Below are 24,875 nucleotides of genomic sequence, written 5' to 3'. Positions count from 1 at the left end.
CAGAGACAGAGACAGAGACAGAGGGAGAATGTCTTGTTAATCTACAATTCTAATAATTAAGAGTTGGCTGCATATAAGTCCAGAGAAGTGTTTTGTGCTTAGGAAAAGTCTTTCTCCTGATTCCTGAGCTCAGGAATTCTTTTGTCTCAAAAGGGCTCTTAAGCACATGGCATGAGCACACCCAGTCAGATAACCTTAGACCTGTTTTTCTCTTAATCGCCCCAGTTTCAGGAAATGGGTAGTCCTTAGATCAGACAACTTTCGTTTTCCATTTGCTTTCTACTGTTCACACACACCCGGGCTCAAGGCATACCTACACCAACACTGACCCCAAAGCTCAGCTCTGTGCGGAGGGAGACAGAAGGCTGTGCATTTTGGTAAAGCCACAGTGCTTGGATTGGCCAGGTGAGGGGTTGACAGCATCTCTGGGGGAGGGTGGGCTCCCTGCTCTGTCTAGAGGGCAGAACTGCCCTTCTCAGGCAGTCTGTTTCATTTCTCTGCCTGCTTAGCTTTGGCTTTGGCTGGGTGGGCTGAAATTCGTGTGTGTTGGCAGTCACCACTCCCTCCAAGAGCCCCAGGGTTGGCTTCTAGAGGACAATCCCTTCTTAGGTGAATGATCATCCTTTCATGCTCTGCCAAATTTGTGAGTGAGGGCTGTTCTTGAGGGGAGATGGTTGAGAAAAGCTGAGATGAGGCCCATTGCCTCTAACCAAAGTGTTCTTCAAAATGATTTATAAACGTGCTCAGATTCAAAGCACAAGAAAGTGATTTTAAACAACACTGAAACAGAATCAAATATTCACCAGTCTCCCCCACCAAATATTTTAATTCAGAGACCTGAAGACAAATGTTGGCACCATCATATGCCAAAAACTAGTATTCAGGTACAGCAATGGAGAAATGTCACAATGCACACATTATGGGCAAACAGTACTCAGAGTGAACATTCCCCTTAGTTATTTACTTTATTCCATTATCTCTGTTTGACCCATTTGGGGAAATGAAGACACTGACCAGTTAGGTACTTGTTTAAGATCACAAAGCTAATGAGTAAAGAGGATTGGACTTCAGACAGAGCAAGACTGGGTCCTTCCCCCCCACCCCACCCCCCGCCACACCCACTGAACTAGTTAGTAGATACACTCCCTTGTCTATTAACACTATTCAGAAACCTTGAGTTACAACTAAATTAGAAAAGTGATATTTGTGCATTCAATAATGTTTTTATTATTCATTTCTGTATTGACAAAATTTTATCCCTCCAAACCCCAAAGGCAAAATATGAGCATAGTAAGCCTATACTAAAATTCCTAAAGTTTTATTCTGATCAGGATGTAATGACAAGAGATATCAATAGAAAGCATTTTTTAACAAATGTCTATAATATAGCTACTCTTGTGACTTCGGGAAAGTGACCTAACTTCTGTGGGCCTCAGTTTCTTCATCTATAAAGAGAAGACATATAACTAGATGATATTGAGTACCCTTCCATTCTAGAATTATGATCCTGTGATCAGGCTTACCTGGCTTACAAGTCAGCACTATCGTGTATGTGTGTATCCATATATGTATATATTTATGCATGTATATTTATCTATAAATGTGTGTATATGTGGGCAGCTAGCTGGTAAAGTGGATAGAGGGCCAGGCCTGGAGTCAGGAAGTCTCATCTTCGTGAGTTCAAATCAGGTCTCAGATATTTCCTAACTGTGTGACCCTGGGCAAGTCACTTAACTCTGCCTTAGTTCCTCATATATAAAATGAGCTGGAGAACAAAATGGCAATCCACTCTAATATCTTTGCCAAGAAAACCCCAAATAAGGTCATAAAGAGTCAGACATAACTAAATAAGGCAACCTAATGTGTGTATGTGTATATATGCATGAATGTATTTCTGTATGTGTATATTCTGTATTATACATGTATGTGTTTGTGTGTGTATGTATGTAAACCCCAAAGAAGGAAATGACAGGCATTATGCAATAGTGGATGGAGAGCTGGCCTCAGAGATAGAGAGAATTGGAGCAAGAATTTAAGACCTATCTCTGATACATACTGGCTGTGTGATCTTGAGTAAGTCGGTTAACCTCCAAATGCCCCAGGCAACTTTCTAAGGCTATAAGTTGGAGAGCAGGTACTAAACCGCACTGGGAAAGGGAGTTTTAACTGTGTGATTTTTAACATGAAAGTGAATGTGCATTTAGAATGTCTTGTAATTTTTGTCAAATAGGGAATCTTTCCTATTTAATTTTTGTTTTCTGATTTTATCCAACACTGGGATACCGAGTTCCATTGTTTCTGAATGCCCCTTGTCTAGTCTATTTGATTTTTAAAAATCTGAGAAAACTGGAAAGCAGTCTGGCAGAAATTAGGCTTAGTCCAACATCTTTGACTGTATTTCCCAATATTCCATTCCTCCAAAGTAGTTCCTTACCCCCAATGAAAGTCTTGGATCCTGTTCAAAACACATTTTGAACTTATGTTGTTTCTTCAGTAGTGGGGATGGGTTTGCATTGAAACATCCATGCTCTCCCTCAACTAATGGCAAAGTGTGAAATAGCTGGGCTAGATAAAGTGACCTGTGACCACAGGCAGGTACCCAAATAACTGCTTTCTCCTTCCCTCTACACCCCCTCCCACTGGGAATGAGCTCATGAGTTTGGCCTCATTAATACATTCTAAACACTGGGGTAACTTGTTATGAAAAAAGAAACCGTTGGCTCCAATAAAGTGTGAAGGATACCTTTGAGTTTCAGTGAATTGAGATCTCTCTGGTTCTTTCTCACCTCTCCTCTTCCTGTCCCCACAAATCATCCAAAGATGCCAATAAACATACTCCTATAGAAGCAGATGGAAGGACCATGCTTCTGTTTATTTATGGAATCTTAGAACCAGAGGATATTATACTGACCAGGAAGGAACTCTGGAATTTATCTAACCTAAACTCCCCATTTTACAGATGGGTATATAAGCCAAGGAAAGGGAAATATTTGGCCTAGGCTAGGTCATAAAGCAGTTAAAGGCAAGGCTGGGACCAGAACCCACATCTACTGATTCTGAGTTGGAATCTCTTTTTCACTTCACCACAATTAGCAATGACTTCAGAAATTCTTTGTCTGCAGAAGTTGCACAGAAAGGCAACAGGACATTGTGGAAAGATTCTTGACAAGATGAGCCAGGGGTCAAGCCATGGTGAGCAGCAGCCCAGGAATCCTGAGGATGGCACTGGAATGGAAGGTGATTGAAGTGGGATAGGGTTCTCATTTTTTTTTTTTGGCAATGAGATTGTGGTCCTTTTCTAATGAGACAAAAACTGCTCTGAGTGGCATCCTCCATTTCCCTGGTCTTCCCTCAGCTTGACAGCTTTCCCCCTCCCTCTGGGACAGGCAGGGTTTTCCCCTACATGACAGCATCAAAGAGTACCCTTCTTTCCTGTGGTGGTCTGAATAGCCTTACGTCCATGCCTCACACCTCACATTTTTCCACCAGTTCTCATCACTATGGGAAAATAAGAACCCTGGGAGATTTATAAAATCTCAGACTGTGAGCCAATAGAGGTTGGAGGAGAAAGGGAAGGGGATCATCCATTCTGTTCACCTAATCTGACTACACTCTGTGCTGCTCCCGCATTAACTCTTTTTGCCCTAGAAGAAAATAGAAGAAAAAAAGTGGTTGTATCTGTGCCCAAGGGTATAAAAATATACATAGAATTTCAAATTCCAATGACAAAGGTTACTATGTGCAAACTCTTGGACTCCTTCTTAAATGCAGACAACTCTTCATCCCCGCTTGTATTCTTTTTTTAAAAAATATTTTATTTTTTCCCAATTACGTGTAAAAACAATTTTTAATATTCATTGGTTTTTTTTTTAAGTTTTGGGTTGTAAATTTTATTACTTCCTCTCTCTCCTCCTCCTTCCCTGAGAAGGTAAGCAATCTAATACAGTTTATTCATGTGCAATCATGTAAAATATTTCCGGTGATTTTGTACAAGAAGACTTGAAAGAAAGAAAGAGAAAATAGAGTGCTTCAGTCTGTATTCAGACAACATTGATTCTTTCTCTGGTGGTGAATAGCATTTTCCATCATGAATCTTTTGGGATTGTCTTGGATCATTGTATTGTTGAGAATAGCTAAATCACTCAGAGTTCGTCATCATACAATATTCCTGTTACTGTGTACAGTGTTCTAGTTCTGTTCACTTCACTTTGTATCAGTTCATATAATTCTTTCTAGGTTTTTCTGAAATCATCCTGCTTGTCATTTCTTACAGTACAGTAATATTCTATTAAAATATTATACCATAACTTGCTTGGCCATTCCTCAATTGATGGACATCCTCTCAATTTCCAATTGTTAGCCACCACAAAAAGAGCTGCTATAAATATTTTTGTACAAATAGGTCCTCCCTCCATCATTTAATCTCTTTGGGATATAGACCTAACAGTAATATTGCTGGATAAAAGGGTAAAAACAGTTTTATAGACCTATGGGCATAGTTCCAAATTGCTCTCCAGAATGGTTGAATCAGTTCACGACCTCACCCACAATGCATTAGTGTCCCAGTTTTCCCACATCCATTCTAACATTCATCATTTTCCTTTTTTTGGTCATATTAGCCAATCTGGTAGGTGCAAGGTAGTACCCCTCATAGTTGTTTTAATGTGCATTTCTCTAATCAACAGTGATTTAGAGCATTTTTTTTCCTTTGACTATAGATAACTGATTTCTTTGTCTGGAAACTGCCTGTTTATATCCTTTGGCCATTTATCAATTGGGGAATGACTTGTAGTTTTTATAAATTTGAATCAATTCTCTATATATTTGAGAAATGAGGTCTTTATAGAGATTCTTGCTGTCAATTTTTTCTTCCAGTTTTCTACTTTTCTTCTAATTTTTGTTGCATTGAATTTGTTTGTGCAAGAACTTTTTAATTTTATATATTCAAAATTGTATATTTTACATTTCATAATGCTCTCTATATTTTTAGTCTCAATTTTTTCTCCTGTCCATAGATCTGATAGCTAAACTATTGCATTCTCTGCTAATTTGTTTGTGATATCACCCTTTAAGTATAATTTCGACCCATTTTGATCTTACCTTGGTATACAGTGTGAGATATTCTTTTATACCTAGTTTCTGCCATACTGTTTTATAGTTTTCCCAGTAGTGTTTGTCAATATGAGTTTTTGTCCTAAAAGCTTGGAGATTTGTGTTCATCAAACACTTGATTGCTATGGTCATTTACTACAATGTATTGTGTACCTAATCTATTGCACTGACCCACCAGTCTATTTCTAAGCCAGTACCAGATTGTTTTGATAATTACTACTTTATAATATAGTTTGAGATCTGGTATGAGACAAAAGCTGCTTTGGATGGCACCTCAATTTCCTTATATAGGCCACCTTCCTGAACATTTTTCCCATTGATTCTCTGGATATTCTTAACTTCTTATTCTTCCAGATGAATTTTTTAAAATTATTTTTTTGAGTCTATCAAATAATTTTTTGGTTGTTCGATTGGTATGGCACAGAGTAAATAGATTAATTTAGGTACAATTGTCACTTTTATTATATTGGTCAGCCTACCCATGAACAAATGATATTTTTCCAGTTGTTCAGAGCTGACTTTTTTTGTGTGAAAAATATTTTGTAATTGTGTTCATATAGTTCCTGGGTTTGTCTTATTAGGTAAACTCCCAAGTACTCTAGACATGTCCAAACTACTTTAACTGGAATTTCTCTTTCTATCTATTGCTGCTGGATTTTGTTGGTAATATATAGAAATGCCAATGATTTATGTGGATTTATTTTGTATCTTGCAACTTTGCTAAAGTTGTTAATTATTTTGATTAATTTTTAAATTTATTCTTTAGGATTCTTTAAATATACCACCATATCACCTACAGAGATTGATAGTTTTGTTTCCCCATTGCTTATTCGAATTCCTTCACTTTCATTTTCTTCTCTTATTGCAATAGCTAGAATTTCTAGAATAACATTAATAATAGTTGTGATAATATGCATCTTTGCTTTACCCTTGGTCTTACTGGGAATGCTTCTAGCTCATCCCCATTGCTGATGGGTTTAGACAATGTTACTTATCATTTTAATGTAAGCTCCATTTATTCCCATGCTATCTAGTGTCTTTTTTTAATATGAATGGGTGTTGTGTTTTGTCAAAGACTTTTTCTACCACTTTTGAGATAATCACATGATTTCTGTTGGTTTTGTTACTGATATGATCAATTATGCTGATAGTATTCCCAATATTGAATCAGCCTTGCATTCCTCATATAAATTCCAGCTGCTCATTGCGTATGATATTTCTAATCTATTGCTATAAGATGTTGCTAGTATTTTATCTAAAATTTTTGCATCATTATTCATTAGTTAAATTAGTCTATAGTTTTCTTTTTCTTCTTTTACTCTTCCTGTTTTAGGTATCAGCACCCTATTTGAATCATAAAAGGAATTTGGTAGGACTCTTTCTTTACTTATTTTTCCAAATAGTTTACATGGTATTGGGATTAATTGTTCTTTAAAGTTTTGGTTAAATTCAGTTGTGAATCTATCTGGCCCTGGGAATTTTTTTTTCTTGGGGAGTTCATTGATGGCTTGTTTAATTTCTTTTTCTGAGATTGGGTTACGTAAGTATTCTAAGTCCTCTTCTTTTAATATGGACAATTTATATTTTTGCAAATATGCATCCAGTTCATTTACACTGTCAGATTTATTGGCATATAATTGGGCAAAATAATTCCCAATAGTTGTTTTAATTTTTTCTTCATTGTTGGTAAGTTCAGCCCTTTCATTTTTGTAACTGGTAATTTGGCTTTCTTCTTTCCTTTTTAAAATCAAATTAACCAATGGTTTATCTATTTTTTTCATAAAACCAGCTTCTAGTTTTATTTATTATTTCAATGGTTTTCTTACTCTCAATTTTATTAATCTCTCTTCTGATTTTCAGGATTTCCAATTTGGTGTTTAATTGGGAATTTTTAATTTGTTCTTCTTCAAGTTTCTAAATTGTACACCAAGTTTATTGACCTGTTCTTTCTCCATTTTAATGATATAAACATTGAGATAAGTAAATTTCCTTCACAGGACTGCTTTGGCTGCATCCCACAAATTGTGGTATGTTGTCTCATTGTTGTAATTCTCTAATGAAATTCATTCATTCATTCATTTATTTATTTATTTTTGAGGGAGGAAGGCAGGGCAATTGGGGTTAAGTGACTTGCCCAAGGTCACACAGCTAGTAAGTGTCAAGTGTCTAAGGCTGGATTTGAATTCAGGTCCTCCTGACTCCAGGACTGGTGCTATATTCACTGCACCACCTATCCGCCCTTATTGTTTCTATAATTTGTTCTCTGACCCAGTCATTCTTTAGGAACAGGTTAGTTTCAATTAATTTTTTATTTCTCCTTCTAGTGTCTTTATTGAATATATATTTTTAATTACATTTTCATCTGAAAAATATGCATTTAACATTTCTACTTTTCTTTTTTGGTAGTGTAGTTTTTGTGCTATAATACATGGTCAGTTTTTGTGTAGATTCCATGTACTGCTGAGAAAAAGGAATGTTCCTTTCTATTCCCATTCAGTTTTCTCCAGAGACCTATCATATCTAACTTTTCTAGAATTCTGTTCACCTCCTTCTCTTGTTTATTTTTTGGTGAGATTTATCTAGTTCTGAGAGGGGAAAGTTGAGGTCTCCCACTAGTATTGTTTTATTGTTTTGTTTCTATTGTTTTATTTCTTCCTGTAACTAATTTAAGTATTTTTTTAAAAAAAATTGGATAGTATACCATTTAGTTTTGTATACATATTTAGTATTGATATTATTTCATTTTCTACACTACCTTTTAGCAAGATACAATTTTCTTCCTTGTGTTTTTTCATTAGATCTTATTTTTTTTGCTTTTTCTGAGATCATGATTACTATCCCTGCTTTTTTGTAAATTCAGCTGAAGCATAATAGATTATGCTCTAGCCCCTTACCTTTAATCTGTATATGTTTCTGTGCTTCAAATGTGTTTCTTGTAAACAGCATATTGAAGGATTCTGATTTTTTATCTATTCCTCTATCCACTTCCATTTTATGGGTGAGTTCATCCCATTCAAATTTACAATTACAATAACTAACTGTGTATTTTCCTTCATCCTATTTTCCCCTTGTTTATTTTTCTCTCTTTCTTGCCTTTTACCCTGTCTCTCCTCACAAGTGTTTTACTTCTGATCATTGCCTTCTCCAATCTGCTGTCCCCTCTATCAGTCCCCACTTTCTCTGATCCCCATCCCTTTTTATTTCCCTATATGGTAAAATAAATTTCTATATTCAACTGAGGGTGTATGTTATTTCTTCTTTGAGCCAATCCTGATGATACTAAGGTTCAAGCATTGGTTGCCACTCCTACTCCCCATTTTCCTCTCTACTGTAATAGCTCTTTCATACCTCCTTTATGTGAGTTAATCTACCCCATTCCATGTTCCCCTTCACTTTTCTCCCAATGTAATCTTCTTTTTCATCCCTTAATTTTGTTTTTTTTTAATATCATTTCATTATAGTCATTTTATACCCACATTTCCTGTCTTTTTATGTTCCTAATTGCCCTTATAGTGTTAAAGTTCTTAAGAGTTACAAATATCATCTGGCCATATAGGAACATGAACAGTTTAACCTCATTGAATCTCTTGTGTTGTCTGTCTTAACTTTTTATGTTTCTCCTGAGTCATGTATATGAACATCATTTTTAAAAATATAGCTCTGGTCTTTTAATTAGGAATGTTTGAAAGTCTTCTACTTCATTAAATATCCATTTTTTCCCTGAAGGAGTATATGCAGTTTTGCTAGGTAGGTGATTCTGGGTTCTAATCCTAACTCCTTTACCTTCTGGAATATCATATTCCAAGCCTTCCAGTTCTTTAATGTTAAAACTACTAAATCCTTTGTAATCCTGACTGTGGCTCCAGAATATTTGAATTATTTCTTTCTGGCCATTTGCAGTATTTTCTCCTTGACCCAGGAGCTTAGAAATTTATCTATAATACTTCTAGGAGTTTTCATTTTGAGATATCTTTCAGGTGGTGATCAGTGGATTCTTTCCATTTCTATTTTGCTCTCTAATTCTAGGATATCAGGGGAGTTTTCCTTGGTAATTTCAATATATATATGTTCAAATATAATGTCCAGGCTTTTTTTGTCTTTCAGTTAGTTAAATTATCTTTCCTGGATCTATTTTCAAGTCTATTATTTTTCCAAAGAGGTATTTCACATTTTATTCCATTTTTTATTCTTTTGATCTTGTTTTATTGTTTCTTATTATCTCGTGGAGTCTTTAAGTTCCACTTGCCCAATTCCATTTTTTTCACTTAAATTATTTATTTGGTATTTTCTTTTTTCTCCAATTACACGTAAAATGAATTTTTAACAACCATTTTAAAAACTTTGACTTCCAAATTCTCTCTGTCCCTCCCCACCCTTCTCATTGAGAAGGCAAGGAATTTGATATAGGTTATACATTTGTAGTCATGCAAAACATATTTCCATATTGGTAATGTTGTAAAAGAAAAGAGTCAAAAAACACAAGCTGAAATAAAATAAAGATAATGAAAAAAGATATGTGCTTCTATCTGTATTTAGACTCAATCAGCTCTTTCTCTGGGGATGGATAACATTTTTCATCATTAGAGTTGTTGTGGATCATTTTATTGTTGAGAGTAGCTATCGCAGCTAATCATCTTATAATATTGCTGTTACTGTGCACAATGTTATCCTGATTCTACTCATTTCACTTAGCATCAGTTCATACAGGTCTTTCCAGGTTTTTCTGAGAGAATTTTGTTCATTCAACCCCCTGTTGATAGGCATCCCTTCAATTACCAATTCTTTGCCACTAGAAAAGAGCTACTACAAAACGTTTTGTACATATAGGTCCTTTTTGTTTTTTAATCTCTTTTGGGATATAGATCTCATGGTAGTATTGCTAGGTCAAAGGGTATGCATTGTTTTGTAGCCCTTTGGGTATAGTTCCAAATTGCTCTACAGAACAGCTAAATCAGCTCACAACTCCACCAATAGTGCATTAGTGTCCCTATTTTCCAATATCCCTTCCAACATTTGTCATTTTTCCTTTTCTCTCTTATTAACCAATTTAATAAGTGTGAGGTAGTACCTCAGAATTATTGTACTTTGCTTTTCTTTAATCAATAATAACTTAAAGCATTTTTATGTGGCTAGAGATAGATTTAATTACTTCATCTGAAAACCAGCTGTTCATTATCTTTGATCGTTTATCAATTGGGGAATAGCTCTTATTTTTATAAATTTGACTCAGTTCTCTATATTTTTAACAAATGAAATTTTTTCACAGTTATGATTGATAATTATACTTCATCTTATTTCCCCGGTTTATTCCATTCTCTCTCTCTCCTTTCATCCTGTCTGTCTCCAAAAGTATTATGCTTATGACTACTGCCTCCCCAAATCACCGTCCTTACCCTCTTACACCCTGCCTTTTCTACTTTCCTGTAAGATAAGACAGATTTCTATATTCAATTGAGTGTGTATGTCATTCTTCCTTTGAGCCAATTCCAATAAGAGTAAGGTTCAGGTGTTCCTCACCACCTCCTGCATTGTTCCCTCCCCCTTTAAAAGCTTTTACTTTCCTCTTTTATATGAGATAATTTACCCCATTCAACCTTTTTCTTTCTCACAGAGCATTCCTCTTTCTCACCCCTTAATTTTATTGTTTTAGATACCATCCCATCATATTCAACTTATACCTGTACCCTCTATCTTTATATATGCCTAACTGCCTTGATACTGAGAAAGTTCTTATGAGTTACAAGTATTATCTTCCCATGTAGGAATGCAAACAGTTTAGCATTATCAAGTCCCTTATGATTTCTCTTTCCTGTTTACCTTTTTATGCTTCTCTTGAGCCTTGCATTTGAAAGTTAAATGTTCTGTTCAGCTCTGGGCTTTTCATCAGGAACACTTGAAAGTCCTTTATTAAACTGAATATTAATGCTTCCCCTTTAAGGATTATGAAAATATTACTGGGTAGATTATTCTTGGTTGTAATCCTAGCCCCTTTTGCCTTTGAAATATCATATTTCCAGCTCTTTGGTCATTTAATGTAGAAGCTGCTAAGTCTTATGTTATCCTGATTGTGGCTCCACAGTATTTGAATTGTCTTTTTTTTCTGACTGCTTATAATATCTTCTCCTTGACCTGGGAGCTCTGACTCCAAAGCATTGGCTATAAAATTCTTGGGAATTTTCATTTGGGGGGGGTCTCTTTTAGGAGGTGATCAGTGGATTCTTTCAAGTTCTATTTTACCCTCTGGTTCTAGAATATCAGGGCAAATTTCCTTGATAATTTAATGAAAGATAATGTCAAGGCTCTTTTTTGGATCATGGCTTTCAGGTAGTCTAATAATCTTAAAATTATCTTTCCTGGATCTATTTTCCAGGTCAGTTGTTTTTCCAAAGAGATATTTCACATTATCTTCTATTTTTTTCATTCTTTTGGTTTTGTTCTATTGTTTCATGATGTTTTATAAAGTCATTAGCTTCCACTTGCTCAATCTAATTTTTAAGGATTTATTTTCTTCATTGAGTTTTTGTACCTCCATTTCTCTTTGGCCATTTCTACTTTTTAAGTTCTTTTCTTCAGTGAATTTTTGTGCTTCTTTTCCCTTTGGCCAATTCTGCTTTTCAAGGCATTCTTCTCCTCATTGGACTTTTGTACTTCTTTTACCATTTGTCTTAGTCTGTTTTTTTTAACTTAATATTTTTATTTAATATTTTTACTTTTCAACATTGAGTTCCACAAGATTTTGAGTTGCAAATTATCTCCCCTTTCTACCCTTCCCTCCACCCCAAGATGGCATAAATTCTGATTGTCCCTTTCCCCAGTCTGCCTTCCCTTCTATCACCCCACTCCCCTCCACCCCTTATTCCTTTCCCCTTTACTTTCTTGTAGGGCATGATAGATTTCTATACCCCATTTCCTATATATCTTATTTCCCAGTTGCATGTAAAAACAACTTTTTTTAAACATTTGTTTTAGAACTTTGAGTTCCAAATTCTTTCCCTTCTTCCCTCCCCACACATTTTCCTTGAGAAGGCAAGTAATTCAACATAGGCCACACATGTATCATTATGCCAAACACTTCCATAATAGTCATGTCATAAAAGACGAACTGTATTTTCCTCCATCCTATCTTGTCCCCCTTCATTCAATTTTCTCCCTTGACCCTGTTCCATTGGTTTTGACTACCTCCTCCTCCAATCTGCCCTCTCTTTTATCATTCCCCCTCCACCTTGCCCCCTTCCCCCCTACTTTCCTGTAGGGTAAGATACCCAAAAGAGTGTGTATGTTATTCCCTCCTTAAGTCAAATCCAGTGAGAGCAAGATTCACTCATTCCCTTTACCTGCTCCCTCTTCCCTTTCAACAGAACTGCTTTTTCTAGCCATTTTTATTTGAGATAATTTACTCCATTCTCTCTCTCTCTTTCTCCCCCTCTCAATATATTCCTCTCTCATCCCTTAATTTTATTTTTTTTAAAGATATCATCCCTTCGTATTCAACTCATCCTTTGGCCTTTGTCTATATATATGTACGTTCCCTTCAACTACCCTAATACTGAGAAAGGTCTCATGAGTTCCAAATACCATTTTTCCATGTGTGAATGTAAACAAAATGATTCAACTTTAATAAGTCCCTTATGATTTCTCTTTCCTGTTTACCTTTTCATGCTTCTCTTGATTCTTGTGTTTGAAAGTCAGATTTTCTATTCAGCTCTGGTCTTTTCATCAAAAATGCTTGAAAGTCCTTTCTTTTATTGAAAATCCATTTTTTTGCCCTGGAGTATTATACTCAGTTTTGCTGGGTAGGTGATTCTTGGTTTTGATCCTAGATCCTTTGACCTCTGGAATATCATACTCCAAGCCCTTCGATCCCTTAATGTAGAAGCTCCTAGATCTTGTGTTATCCTGATTGTGTTTCCACAATACTCAAATTGTTTTTTTTTCTGGCTGCTTGCAATATTTTCTGCTTGACCTCGGAACTCTCGAATTTAGCGACAATATTCCTAGGAGTTTTCTTTTTTGGGATCTTTTTCAAGAGGTGATCAGTGGATTCTTTCAATTTCTATTTTACCCTCTGTTTCTAGAATATCAGGGCAGCTTTCCTTGATAATTTCTTGAAAGATGATATCTAGGTCCTTTTTTTTGATCATGTCTTTCAGTTATTCCAGTAATTTTTAAATTATCTCTTCTGGATCTATTCTCCAGGTCAGTGGTTTTTCCAATGAGATATTTCACATTGTATTTTTTTATTCTTTTGGTTCTGTTTTACAACTTCTTGATTTCTTATAAAGTCACTAGCTTCCACTTGCTGCATTATAATTTTTAAAGTAGTATTTTCTTCAGTAGTCTTTTGGAACTCCTTTTCCATTTGGCTAATCCTGCCTTTTAAGGTATTCTTCTCCTCATTGGCTTTTTGGAGCTCTTTTGCTATTCATTTGGGTCAGTCTATTTTTTAAGGTGTAATGTTCTTCAGTATTTTTTTTGGGTGTCTGTCGTTGACTTGCTTTTCTTGATTTTCCTGCATTCCTCTCATTTCTCTTCCCAATTTTCCCTCTATTTCTCTTACTTGCTTTTCCACATCCTTTTTGAGCACTTCCATGACCTGAGACCAATTCACATTTTTCTTGGAGGCTTTTGATGTGAGCTCTTTAACTTTGTTGAATTCTTCTGGCTATATGTTTTGGTCTTCTTTGTTACCAAAGAAAGATTCTATAGTCAGAGTCCTTTTATGCTGCTTGCTCATGTTCCTAGACAGTTACTTGAATTTTGAGCTTTTGTTCTGGGTATGACTGGTTTCAGGGTGAAGAGTGCTTTGTCCCAAGCTTCAGGGGTTTTGCACTGCTGTTTTCAGAACTACCTCTATTCTGTGGTGGTATGATACTCCTCTCCTGGCCTGTGCTCTAGTCTGTGAGTGCAAGCACTCCTTTCTGCTGTATAACCACCAGGAGGACTCCCTCTCCACAGCCACCACAAAGGTCTGCCACAACAGTGCTCCTACCCCAAGAACTGACAGCCAGGACAATGACCCAGATCCAAGCAGAGCTAAGCTAGAGAACCTTGCCTCAGCACCAGTAAAGCAATCTCTGCACTCCCACTCTGATCAGCTGCTTGATTCCTCCTACTGTGTGGGCCTGGTGCCAGAAGCAGCCACTGCATTGCTGCTGTTGCTGCTGCTGCTGCAGCTGCCACTGAAGCCACCTCCGCTGCCCAAGGGCTGCGGCCAGATTGCACACTTCTCTCACCCAGACCCAGCAGTTTTCCCACTGATCTGCTCAGTTTTCTTTGGTGTTTATCCATTGAGAAATCTGGTAACTGCCATAGTTCAGTGATTCAGGGCCTTACGGCCTGCTCTGCCCAGTCTACTCCAAGCCTGGTCTGTCCTAGTGTGGCCCATGCTGGGTGACACTCCACTCCTGGCATGGTGTGATAGACCCTTCCCAGTGACCATCCAGGCCATCTTGGGCTGGGGACTTGTTTCCCTCTGTTATTTTGTGGGTTGTGTAGCTCTAGAATTTGTTTAGTTTTATTTTTTTATTGGCGTTTGGAGGGATTTGGGGGAGAGCTTAAGTGAGTCCCCATTTTCAAGCTGCCATCTTGGCTCCACCCCCCAGTCTGTTTTTTAAAGTGTTGTTTTTTGCCATACTTTTTATGCCTCCTTTACTAATCTGTTTACTTTTTTTTCATGATTTTCTTGCTTCGTTATCATTTATCTTCCCAATTTTTCCTCTACCTCTCTTATTTGATTTTTAAAATAATTTTTGTGCTCTTCCATGGCCTGAGGCCAATTTATACTTTTCTTGGAGGCTTTAGATGTAGGAACTTTGAAACTTTGTTGTCTTCTGAGTATATGTTTTGATCTTCCCTGTCACCATAGTAACTTTGTATAGTCAGGATATTTTCCTGTTGTTTGCTCACTTTTCCTGCCTATTTGTTGACTTTTAACTCTTTGCTAAAGTGGGGCTCTGCTTCCAGGGTGGATGGCACACTTCCCCAAACTTCAGTGATTTTGTGCAGCTGTTTTCAGAGATACTTCCAGGGAGCTGTAAGTTTTCAGTTCTTCCGAGGCGATGTGATCAAGGAGAGTTTACTTCTCTCCTGGCATTCTTTTCTGTTTTGGAAGTGTGACTAGGATCCCTATTCCCTTGCAACAGCAAATTCTGATGTGCTGAGGCTCCTCCTCATCCTGAGACTGCTACCTAGGACTACAACCTGGATTTGAGTATGGCCAAAGCAACAGGGTCCTGGCCCCACTGCCAGCAAAGAGACCCTTATAATCTCCTTCCAACCAGTTATTCAACCTCCTTATCATCTGTGGGTGAGAGCTCCAAAGCAGCTGCTGTATCTGCTGATTCATTCATTCTCAACAGCTGCTTTGGTTTTCTGGGGCCTGGTCTACACCAGCACAGCCTGCACCGGACTGTGATACACTCCCGTCTTTGTGCAACAGATCTTTCCTGCTGATCTTCTAAGTCTTGGACTGGAAAATTGTTTCACCCCATCCTTTTGTGGGTTCTGTCCTTCCAGGATTTTGATTTGTGGCATTATTTAATGATATTCAGAGGGGTTTTAGAGAGAGCTCAAGCAAGTACCTGCCTTTGCTCCACCATTATGCCTCTGCCTCCCCAATTCTAATTTTTAAGGATTTTCTATAGTGAGCTTTTGTACCTCCTCGAAAACTATTTGGCCAATTCTATTTTTAAGGAGTTGTTTTTTTCAGTGAATTTTTGGTTTGTTGGAACACAGCCTTTTAGAACAGACCCAAACCAAGACATAGCATGTGTAAGTAAATGAATGGATGCATGAACACATTATGTAATGGATCGATCAAGTCTTTGGTGGTAAAAAAGTCATAACAGAGCACTAAATAAGAATAAAAAAATTCTAAAATAGCTAATGCCTGAAGATTACACCTATGCTCTGTGATTGATTAATTCACTAAGAACAGGGGCAAAGATGGTGGAAAATAATTCAGCCAAGCTCCCTGTCACCCTCAATTCCTCAATGAAGATCTAGCAAATCCATCAAACTGCCTCAAAATATCATATTCTGGTAATACACACTGAATCAAGAGAAACCACCTAGGCTTTGTTGTTAGGTCCTGTTATATGTAAAATTCAGAGAAGCTCCAGATGTTTGCAATAAGGGCAGCACAACACCAAATTTTTATAATGTTGAGCTGATGCAGACATGTTAACTTTAAAGTTTTACTGACAAATTTTGATGATCTGGATATGTTAATAAACTAACCCCAATGTGACACAGATTATACATACGTCCATACACACATATACACACACATGTAAATATATCTATTCATACATATTTCTATCTATAACCATCTATCTATGTCTTTCTATCTATCTATCTATCTATCTATCTATCTATCTATCTATCTATCTATCTATCTGATACCTTAAACTCCAGCCCCCAACACATTCTTTCATCTCCATCTAGGTCCAGCTGCTGAGTGCTCCCAACTCTAATCTATGGTGACATGATTGATTGTTAATGACTCTCCCCCTCTTCTTCTTCCCTGAGCTGCCTGCCTTCCTTCATCCCCATCCATGTCTTCATGCTTTCTACTTCTATACCTACATCTCTGCTTGTCTTTGTACTTTCCGAGCCTTTTTGTGCCTGCCTTTTGTGCCTTATAACTTCATTTCCCAATGCCTTCATTTGTGATTATAACTTCATTTCCCAATGCCTTTGTGGTCTTTCTTGGCAAGTACCCATAGAACCAGGTGTACCTACCATATTTCATAATTTCCTAAATTAAGTAGCAATTCAACTATCTCCTAATGAAATGTTATTTAAAAAACTTGTAACCATTCTGAGCTTATGGACCATACGAGTACAAATCATGGGCTATGGTTTGCCTTAGTTTGCCAACCTCTAGTCAATTCTCCTCCTAATGGAATTAAACTAACTTTAGTTTGATCACAATAAACAAAACTCTGATCTCCTTCAGAATTTGACTGAATCTTTTATTTTTATTAGAAAGAAATAGATGAGGGGTACAGCCAAAATGACAGAGTAAAGGCAAGCACTCACCTGAGCTCTCCCATATCTCCTAACAACTTTAAAAAATTGTTTAAGTTGAATTCTGCAGTGGAAGAAAAAAAAATGTTGAGGCAAAACAATTTTCCAGCCCAGGACAACTTAGATTGGTAGGAAAATTCTGTCTCATTGAGGTGGTAGTTGGACCTGAAGCATAGAGACTATGGAGTATAGGCCAAGCCAGAGTGCTAGCACCAGATCTTGGAGACAGTACATTAGTAGCAACAGCAGCAACTTTAAGAGCTTTTGGGTGGTAAGGGTGAAAACTGGTCAAAAGGATATTACAGGGGATCCGTTGTTGGCACTAGGTGCAGTACTCTGTTGCATTGTGCATACACGGTTCTCAGTTACAGTACTAGAGCTAAGAGGAGCACTGAATCACTAACACTTGAAACCAGAATAATGCAAAAGTCTTGCTCACAGTCCTAAGAGAAGAGTGCTTGTGGTTGCTCAAAGACTAGAGCACAGAGCAGAACAATGACCTCACCTCTCCTTAGATCATACCACCTTGGGAAAACCAAGCAGACCCCCCAGAGCCAGCTAGCAAGAAGGGCCTGAAGCTTGGGACAGTACCCCTTCCACCCCCAAGAGCAGGGCTCAATGTTAACATAAAGATAAATGTCTAGAAACAGGCTAAAAAATGATCAAGCAACACAAAAAGAACCTGACCATAGAAAGTTACTATTATGACCTGGAAGATCAAGATACAAACTCAGAAGAAGAAAACAAAATCAAAACAACTACATGCAAAACTTCCAAGAAACATGTAAAGTACTCGGAGGCCCAAAAAATTCATGAAGGGCTCAAAAAGGACTTTTAAAATCAAGTAAGAGAAGTAGAGGAAAAATTGAGGAAAGAAAAGACAGTGATACAAGAAAATTAGGAAAAGAAATGGTTTGCTAAAAGAGGCACAAAAATACTGAAGAAAATAACATCTTAAAAGCAGAATTGGTCAAATGTGTAAAAAAGGCACAAAAATCCACTGAAGAGAAGAAATCCTTAAAAAGCAGTTTTGGGAAAATGGAAAAAGGTTTACAAAAATACACTGAAGAAAAGAACTGCTTAATGAGTAGAATTGACTAAATGGAAAAGGAGGTACAAAAGCTCACTGAAAAAAAAATTCCTTAAAAATGTGAATTGGGCAAGTGGAAGCTAATGACCCCATGAGACATTAGGAAGCAATAAATGAAATCAAAAGAATGAAAAAAGAAAGAAGAAAACATGGAATGTCTTATTGGAAAAACAACTTACTAAGAAGACAGATCAAGGAGAGATAATTTAAGAATTGCTGTAGTCCCTAAAATCCATTTTATATATACGTAAAAGGGTAGGTAGGTGGTACAATAGATAGAGAATTAGGCCTGGAGTCAGCAAGACTCATTTTCCTGAGTCCAATCTGGCCTCAGACATTTATAGGCTGTGTTACCCTAGGGCACATCATTTAATCCTGTTTGCCTCAGTTTCCTCGTCTGTCAAATGAGCTGGAGAAGGAAATGGAAAGCATTCCAGTATCATCTCTGCCTACAAAGCTCCAATGGAGTCACAAAGTCTGACATGACAGAAAAATGACTGAGCAATAATAACATGATGAAAAAAAGTACCTAGACATCACATTTCAAAAAACCGCCCTGATATGACAAATGTTAGAGGGAATGTGGAAAACTTGGGCCATTGATGCTCTGTTGGTAGAGTTGTGAACTGATGAAACCATTCTGAAGAGCAATTTGGAAGTATGCCCCAAAGGCTATAAAACTGTATACCTTTTGACCCAACAATACAACTACTAGGATCCCAAAGACATAAAAAAGGAACTATATGTAAAAAATATTTATAGCAGCTCTTTTTGTGGTGTCAAAGAATTGGAAATTGAGGGGATACCCATCAGTTGGGGAATGGCTAAACAGGTTGTGACATATCATTGTGATTGAACACTATTATACTATAAGAAATGACGAGCAGGATGCTCTCCTAAAAACCTGGGAATACATATAAACATTTAAAATGAAGTGAGCAGAATGAGAACACTGCACGCAGCAATGGCATTATTATAAGATGATCTTCTGAGAATGACTTAACTTTTCTCAGCAATACAATGATCCAACACAATTCTGAAGAACATATGATAAAAAATGCTAGCCATCTTCAGAGAAAGAACAGATGGATGCTGATTGAATGCTTTTTAAACTTTATTTTTCTTGTATTTTTAACCTGTGTCTTCTTTCACAATGTGGCTAATATGAGAACATTTTGCATGATGGTACATGTATCATCTGTATAAAATTGCTTGTCTTCTCAAGGACAGGGAATGGGAGGGAGGCAGGGAAAGAATTTGAAACTCAAAATTTAAAAAAAACTCACAAATATGAAAAATTGTTTTTACATGTAATTGAAAAGAGTTTTTAAAAATTAAAAAGGAAACAGATTGAGTTTTTGTTTTAGGTGAAACCAAGGATTTCAGACTTAAATATTATTAAAAGATTATTTCTCGATATCCCCAGAGACATAGTCCTCTATGATTTCAATGGTATTGGGGAATTAGATGGAATAATAACCACCAAAATAAGAATAGTAACTACAATTTGTAGACTACTTTAAGGCTAGTGATGTGCTTTATATACATTACCTCTTTTGTTCCTTATAATAACTCTGTGAGTTAAGTAATTAAAGGGAAATATGTGAGATATGCAGGATGGGTAGATTAACAAAAGACTCAATACTATGTGCCATCTGAAAACTGTAAGGTGACCTATTTTTGAGCCAGAGTTTAAGCATACTTCTTGCTAGAGAAGGACCTAAAGCCAGAACATATGTAACTGATGCTGAAGCTAAGAGCAGAGACATGGCTATACTGGGTTAGAAGAGGGACTAGAAGGATAGCAGTTGAAGACAGAGTTTAACCCTGTCACTTTTGTTGCCTCCATGTCAGGTTATGGAAACCAAGACCCCAGCAAGAAGCAACTGAGACTTGTCCTGGTGGGTAAAACAGGAGCTGGGAAAAGTGCCACAGGGAACAGCATCCTTGGAAAACGAGTATTTGAGTCAAGACTAGCAGCAAAGTCAGTAACCAAGAACTGTGTGAAAACAAGCAGACTGTGGAATGAGAAAGAAATTGTAGTTGTGGATACTCCTGGGATTTTTGACAGTAATGTGTCTGATGTGGACACATCAAAGGAGATCAGCCGCTGCCTCATTATGTCCTCCCCTGGGCCTCACGCCATCATCTTGGTGGTCCCACTCAGTCGTTATACCAAGGAGGAGCAAGATGCAGTAAAGAAGATTCTGGGAATTTTTGGTTCCAAAGCTAAGAAATATATGATCCTTTTATTCACCCGGAAGGATGATTTGGAAGACACTGATTTGAAGCAATACTTACGTGAAACTAGGAATGAAGCTTTGAGAGACCTGATTGGCCAGTTTGGTGGAAGATACTGTGCATTCAACAACCGAGCAACTGGAAGTGAGCAAGAGGCCCAGCTAATAGAACTTCTGAGCTTGGTGGAACATATAACACAGAAGAATGAAGGCTCTTGCTACACAAACCAGATGTATCAACTAGCTGAAGAGCAGATTCAGAAAGAAACTGAAGCATTGCAAAGAATCTATATGCAAGACCTGGAAAGACTGAAAAAGGAAATAGGACAGGAATATGAAGAGGAAATAAAAAACTTAGTGGATGAACTGACACAAAAAGAAAGAAAAGAAAGAATGTATAGGGTACTTGCAGAAAAAGAAGCTTTCTATGCAAACAAGCAAAGAGCTGCCAGAGATGAGATTGTGAGCCAAAATAAATTCATCGAAAGATTCATGAATTTCTTGAAATCAGCAATTTCTGCCATTCAAAGCATATTTGAGGACTAAGGAACTTAGTAAAAACCATCTTATATTCTATGTTCTAGCTTCTTCTACCAATCCTCAATGAATACTCAGCTATCCTGATTCAGTTGCACAACTCAGGTCTTCAAGAAAAAAGATAATTGTCAATCATCTGTCATGAGAAATGCCCAGACTGATTTGGAAATAAAGGAATAGGGACTCTTTTTTGTGAAGATCAAGAGAAAAAGTTTTGTTACTGCCTTGGGAACTCTTCCACCAAGATTTGGAGGAAAGGAAGGAATACAGAGCAAGACTTATACTAGAAATTCAGCACCACTCCCCATTATTTCTCTTTAAAAGCAATGTACCAAAATGCACAATTTTACTTGCATAAAATTTAAAATTTTTTTGTGCAAACAAAATCAACACAGTAGACATTAGAAAAGAATCAGTAAATGAAAAAAAAATCTTTGCAGCAAGTTTCTCTACTAGAGGTCTCATTTCTAAGATACATAGTGAACTAATTCAAATGTATAAGAATAAGAACTATTTTCCAGCTGATGTGTTTAAAGAAAATGGTCATTTTCCAGAGAAAAAAAATCCAAGCTATAAATGACCATGTAAATATGTCCTAACTTACTAATAATTTTAGTGATGCAAATCAAAACAACTCTGAAGTTCCATCTCATACCTATCAGATTGTGAAATTGACAAAAAAAGTGATAAATCTGGAAGGGCTGTGGGAAAACATGTATATTAACGCGCTGTTGGTGAAACTGAGAACTGGGCCAGTCATTCTAGAAAGCAAGTTGGAATTATGTTACCAAAGCTATTAAACTGCCCATATTCTTTGACTCAACAATATCGTTGCTAGGTCTATACCCCCAAAGAGATTAAAAAAAAGGAGAAGGACTCAGACGTACAAAAAATTTATAGCAGTTCTTTTTGTGGTGTCAAAGAATTGGAAACTGAGAAAGTGCATATCAGTTGGGAAATGGCTAAGGAAATTATTGTATATGAATATGAAGGAATACTATTGTATATTGTACTATAAGAAATTATGAAGAGGATAATTTCATAGAAAACTGGGAAGACATAGAATTGATTCAAAATGAAGTGATTAGTACTAGGAGAACAATTTATACAGTGACAACACTATTGTAAAAAAAAACCCGAACATGTTTGAAATATTTAGGAACTCTAAACAATACAATGATTAATCACACTTTGAAAGGGCACGTGATGAAACATGTTGTCAACCTCCTAATTACAGAGGTGTTGAGTTTAGAGTACAGATTGAGATGTGCCTCACTTTAAAATTTGGGCAATGTGCAAATAAGTTTCACTCGACTATATATGTTTATAATGGGATTTGTTTTTCTTCATTTCTCAGTGGAGTTGAAAGGGAAGAGAGGTGAGAAGGAGAGAAAGCAGATTTTCATCTATTGAAAAGAATAACTTTTCTAATAAAAGAGAACAAGATACCAACTGGATGCTGGACCACATTCACATTTCTATTACATCAAGAACATTCCACATTAGGTATTCTCATTCACTTTTGGCATTTATCTCCTTGTATTAGCAAAGTGATATTTGAAGTATGAGAAGATGAAATTATATTAGATTATATTCATATTCAGCCAGTCTAAGGCTGGAGTTGCCCAGAGAGATCCTATGTTGTAATGAGATGATCTGTCTCATTATTCCTTTATTGAAGTTTACAGAATTCTATCATTAGCTGTTAATGATACTAAGAATAACCATGATGATGATGATGACTCATTTATATAGCTTTTTAAAATTTACAAGGCCTTTCCTCCCAGAAATCTTGTGAGAATATGACAGGTGTCATTCCCATTTTACAGACGAGGAAACTGGGGTACAGAGAGACTAAATGAGTTACTCATTTTTATATATTTAGCAAGTGTACTAGCTATATTCAAATATGCATCTCTCCTCACTACAAGTTCAAGACTTTTTCTATTATAGTGTCACCTTTCCTACTAAATTACTGTTGGCTAAATGTCTCAGAATTTAATCTGCCTGTTACAGATCATATTCAGTGTATAATGATAGGATAAATGGAGTGACCAAACTGCAATGAGCAGAGGAGGTAAAAGAAAGACACTGACTCAGAAGATGAGACAATGTAGTTCAATGTATTAATTCTCATGCTACTAGATTACATGCATTAAAATAGTAAAAGTTCACATTTCTCATGTTCCGGGAGTTATTTCTGTGGGGTGTTGGCAGGAGGAGAATTGGGGGAAAGAACATTGCCATATTCTCTAGACAAATGTAGGAAGATCTCTTCCAGGTAAAATTTCAGATTGTCTTGAGGGCAAGAGTTGGTTTTTTCCCCATGGTAATGACCATTGCTTGGCAGTTCTTCATGGTCGCTGCCCATGGACCTTCCCTGGACCCATTCTCTACTGATCACACCCATTTCCAAGGACTCTTCTCTCCAGTTTCAGGAGGTTGATTTTTTTTTTAAAAAAAGGTATTTATTGATTTTCATTCACATTGGTTGAGTCCTTGCCTTGGATCAGAGCTCCAGTTATCTGCAATAGTATGTTCTCCTGAAGTCATATCCTCATAGCTGAATGACATAACCTCTTAATTCAGAGCAACATCCTGGAGAAAATTTCCTTAGATCCTTGATGGTTCTTCAAGCTTCCTTTTGTCCTCCCATGATCACTCTCCCAACTTCTACTTGGTATCAATATTTAAGGATCTGATAGCTTGTCTCTTACAGATCCTAAAAAATACCTTAGACCAAAACCTTTGTCATTATAATACGCATTTAGAAAAAACATGGTGCCTATCTGATGATGGGAGATTATCCTCACTCCTTCATCTACAACTCTTCTCATTCTGGCAAGTGTATATATGTCTGCCAGGCAGTGGAATTCTGATTTGCAGAGGGCTTGAACTTCATGTTTTTTCTCCCCTTCTCCTTGTTTTGGTGCTTCCATAGCCCAATGGACATATAAATAACCATTTGGGATCAACTAATTGCTCTCAAAGCCTTGCCTGCTTGTTTTTCAAGTCAATTGTTGATGACATGATGGGGAATGGCTTCGAGATCATGCTGTAAGATGATCATCAGTTGGAGGAGCCCAGGTTATTTAGTCTGGAGAACAAAAGATTTGGGGTTAGATTGGGTTGGACCCAATAAGTATTTTCAGATTTCTGGAGGGCTATCATGTGAAAGACAGGTTAAGCTTGTAGTTTTTCTTGGCCCCAGATGGAAGAATTGGAAATAATACGTGGATGTTCCAGAGGCATTCTGGCTCAATGTAAGGAAGTGTTAAAAACTCATTCTATTTGAGGGCAGAATGGGCTGCCTCTGGAGCTGATGGTCTTCTCCTACCTTGAGGCCTTCAAATGACTTCGGGAGAAATATTTTGAGGGGATGATATAAAGAGGTTGTTGGCCAGGTCAGGTATAGATAAGTTGTGCCCACTCCCTGCATGCCTAGGAGCTTAAAACCATAACCCAAGACCCTTTCAAAGGATCCTTGAAGTCAAAACTATTTTCATAATAATGCTAAGGCATTTTAATTTCCAGTATGTTAAATATTGCTACATATAACCCACAAAACAAAAGCTTATTGAAGTCTTCAACGATCTTTAGAATGTAAAGGAATCCTGAGGTCAAAAAGTTTGACAACTCCTGTTATATTACATTATAAACCATAACCACAGCTGGCACCAAGTTGGATGTCCCCTTCCCTTCCCCCACTGCCCCAGGAACTATGGGGTTACCTGGAACACTGCAGCAAGAACTGGTGCCCAGAAAAACTGCCTTGCCCCTTCTCTGCCCTTACTTCCCATCTTCCTTCCAAAGCCTTCCTTTTCTCTTCTGGTGATATATTGACATACCATATCTGCCTTTGTTAG

The 24,875-nt window shown here is 36.9% G+C and overlaps 1 protein-coding gene across 1 annotated transcript; it reads left to right on the top strand.

Moving 5' to 3' along the window:
- The first annotated feature begins 277 nt into the window (after positions 1-277).
- LOC118849894 (GTPase IMAP family member 4-like) lies at positions 278-23,185 on the top strand. The gene is made up of 3 exons (XM_036758985.1): positions 278-405; positions 3,123-3,237; positions 20,087-23,185. Exons 2-3 carry the CDS (start codon positions 3,171-3,173, stop codon positions 21,016-21,018), a joined length of 999 nt encoding a protein of 332 aa, XP_036614880.1. The 5' UTR covers positions 278-405; positions 3,123-3,170; the 3' UTR covers positions 21,019-23,185.
- Positions 23,186-24,875: the final 1,690 nt, after the last annotated feature.

Source organism: Trichosurus vulpecula, chromosome 5 (assembly GCF_011100635.1).
Source record: "Trichosurus vulpecula isolate mTriVul1 chromosome 5, mTriVul1.pri, whole genome shotgun sequence".
NCBI lineage: Eukaryota > Metazoa > Chordata > Mammalia > Diprotodontia > Phalangeridae > Trichosurus > Trichosurus vulpecula.
The sequence above is the reverse complement of the archived record's forward strand: the minus strand, read 5'-3'. Positions and strand labels throughout refer to the sequence as shown.

Excerpts from the sequence above, each read along its gene's own strand:
- LOC118849894 (XM_036758985.1), top strand. The coding sequence starts at position 3,171 with ATGAGCCAGGGGTCAAGCCATGGTGAGCAGCAGCCCAGGAATCCTGAG. Across the intron at positions 3,238-20,086 it reads GGATGGCACTGGAATGGAAG|GTTATGGAAACCAAGACCCC; the intron begins GTGATTGAAGTG and ends CCTCCATGTCAG.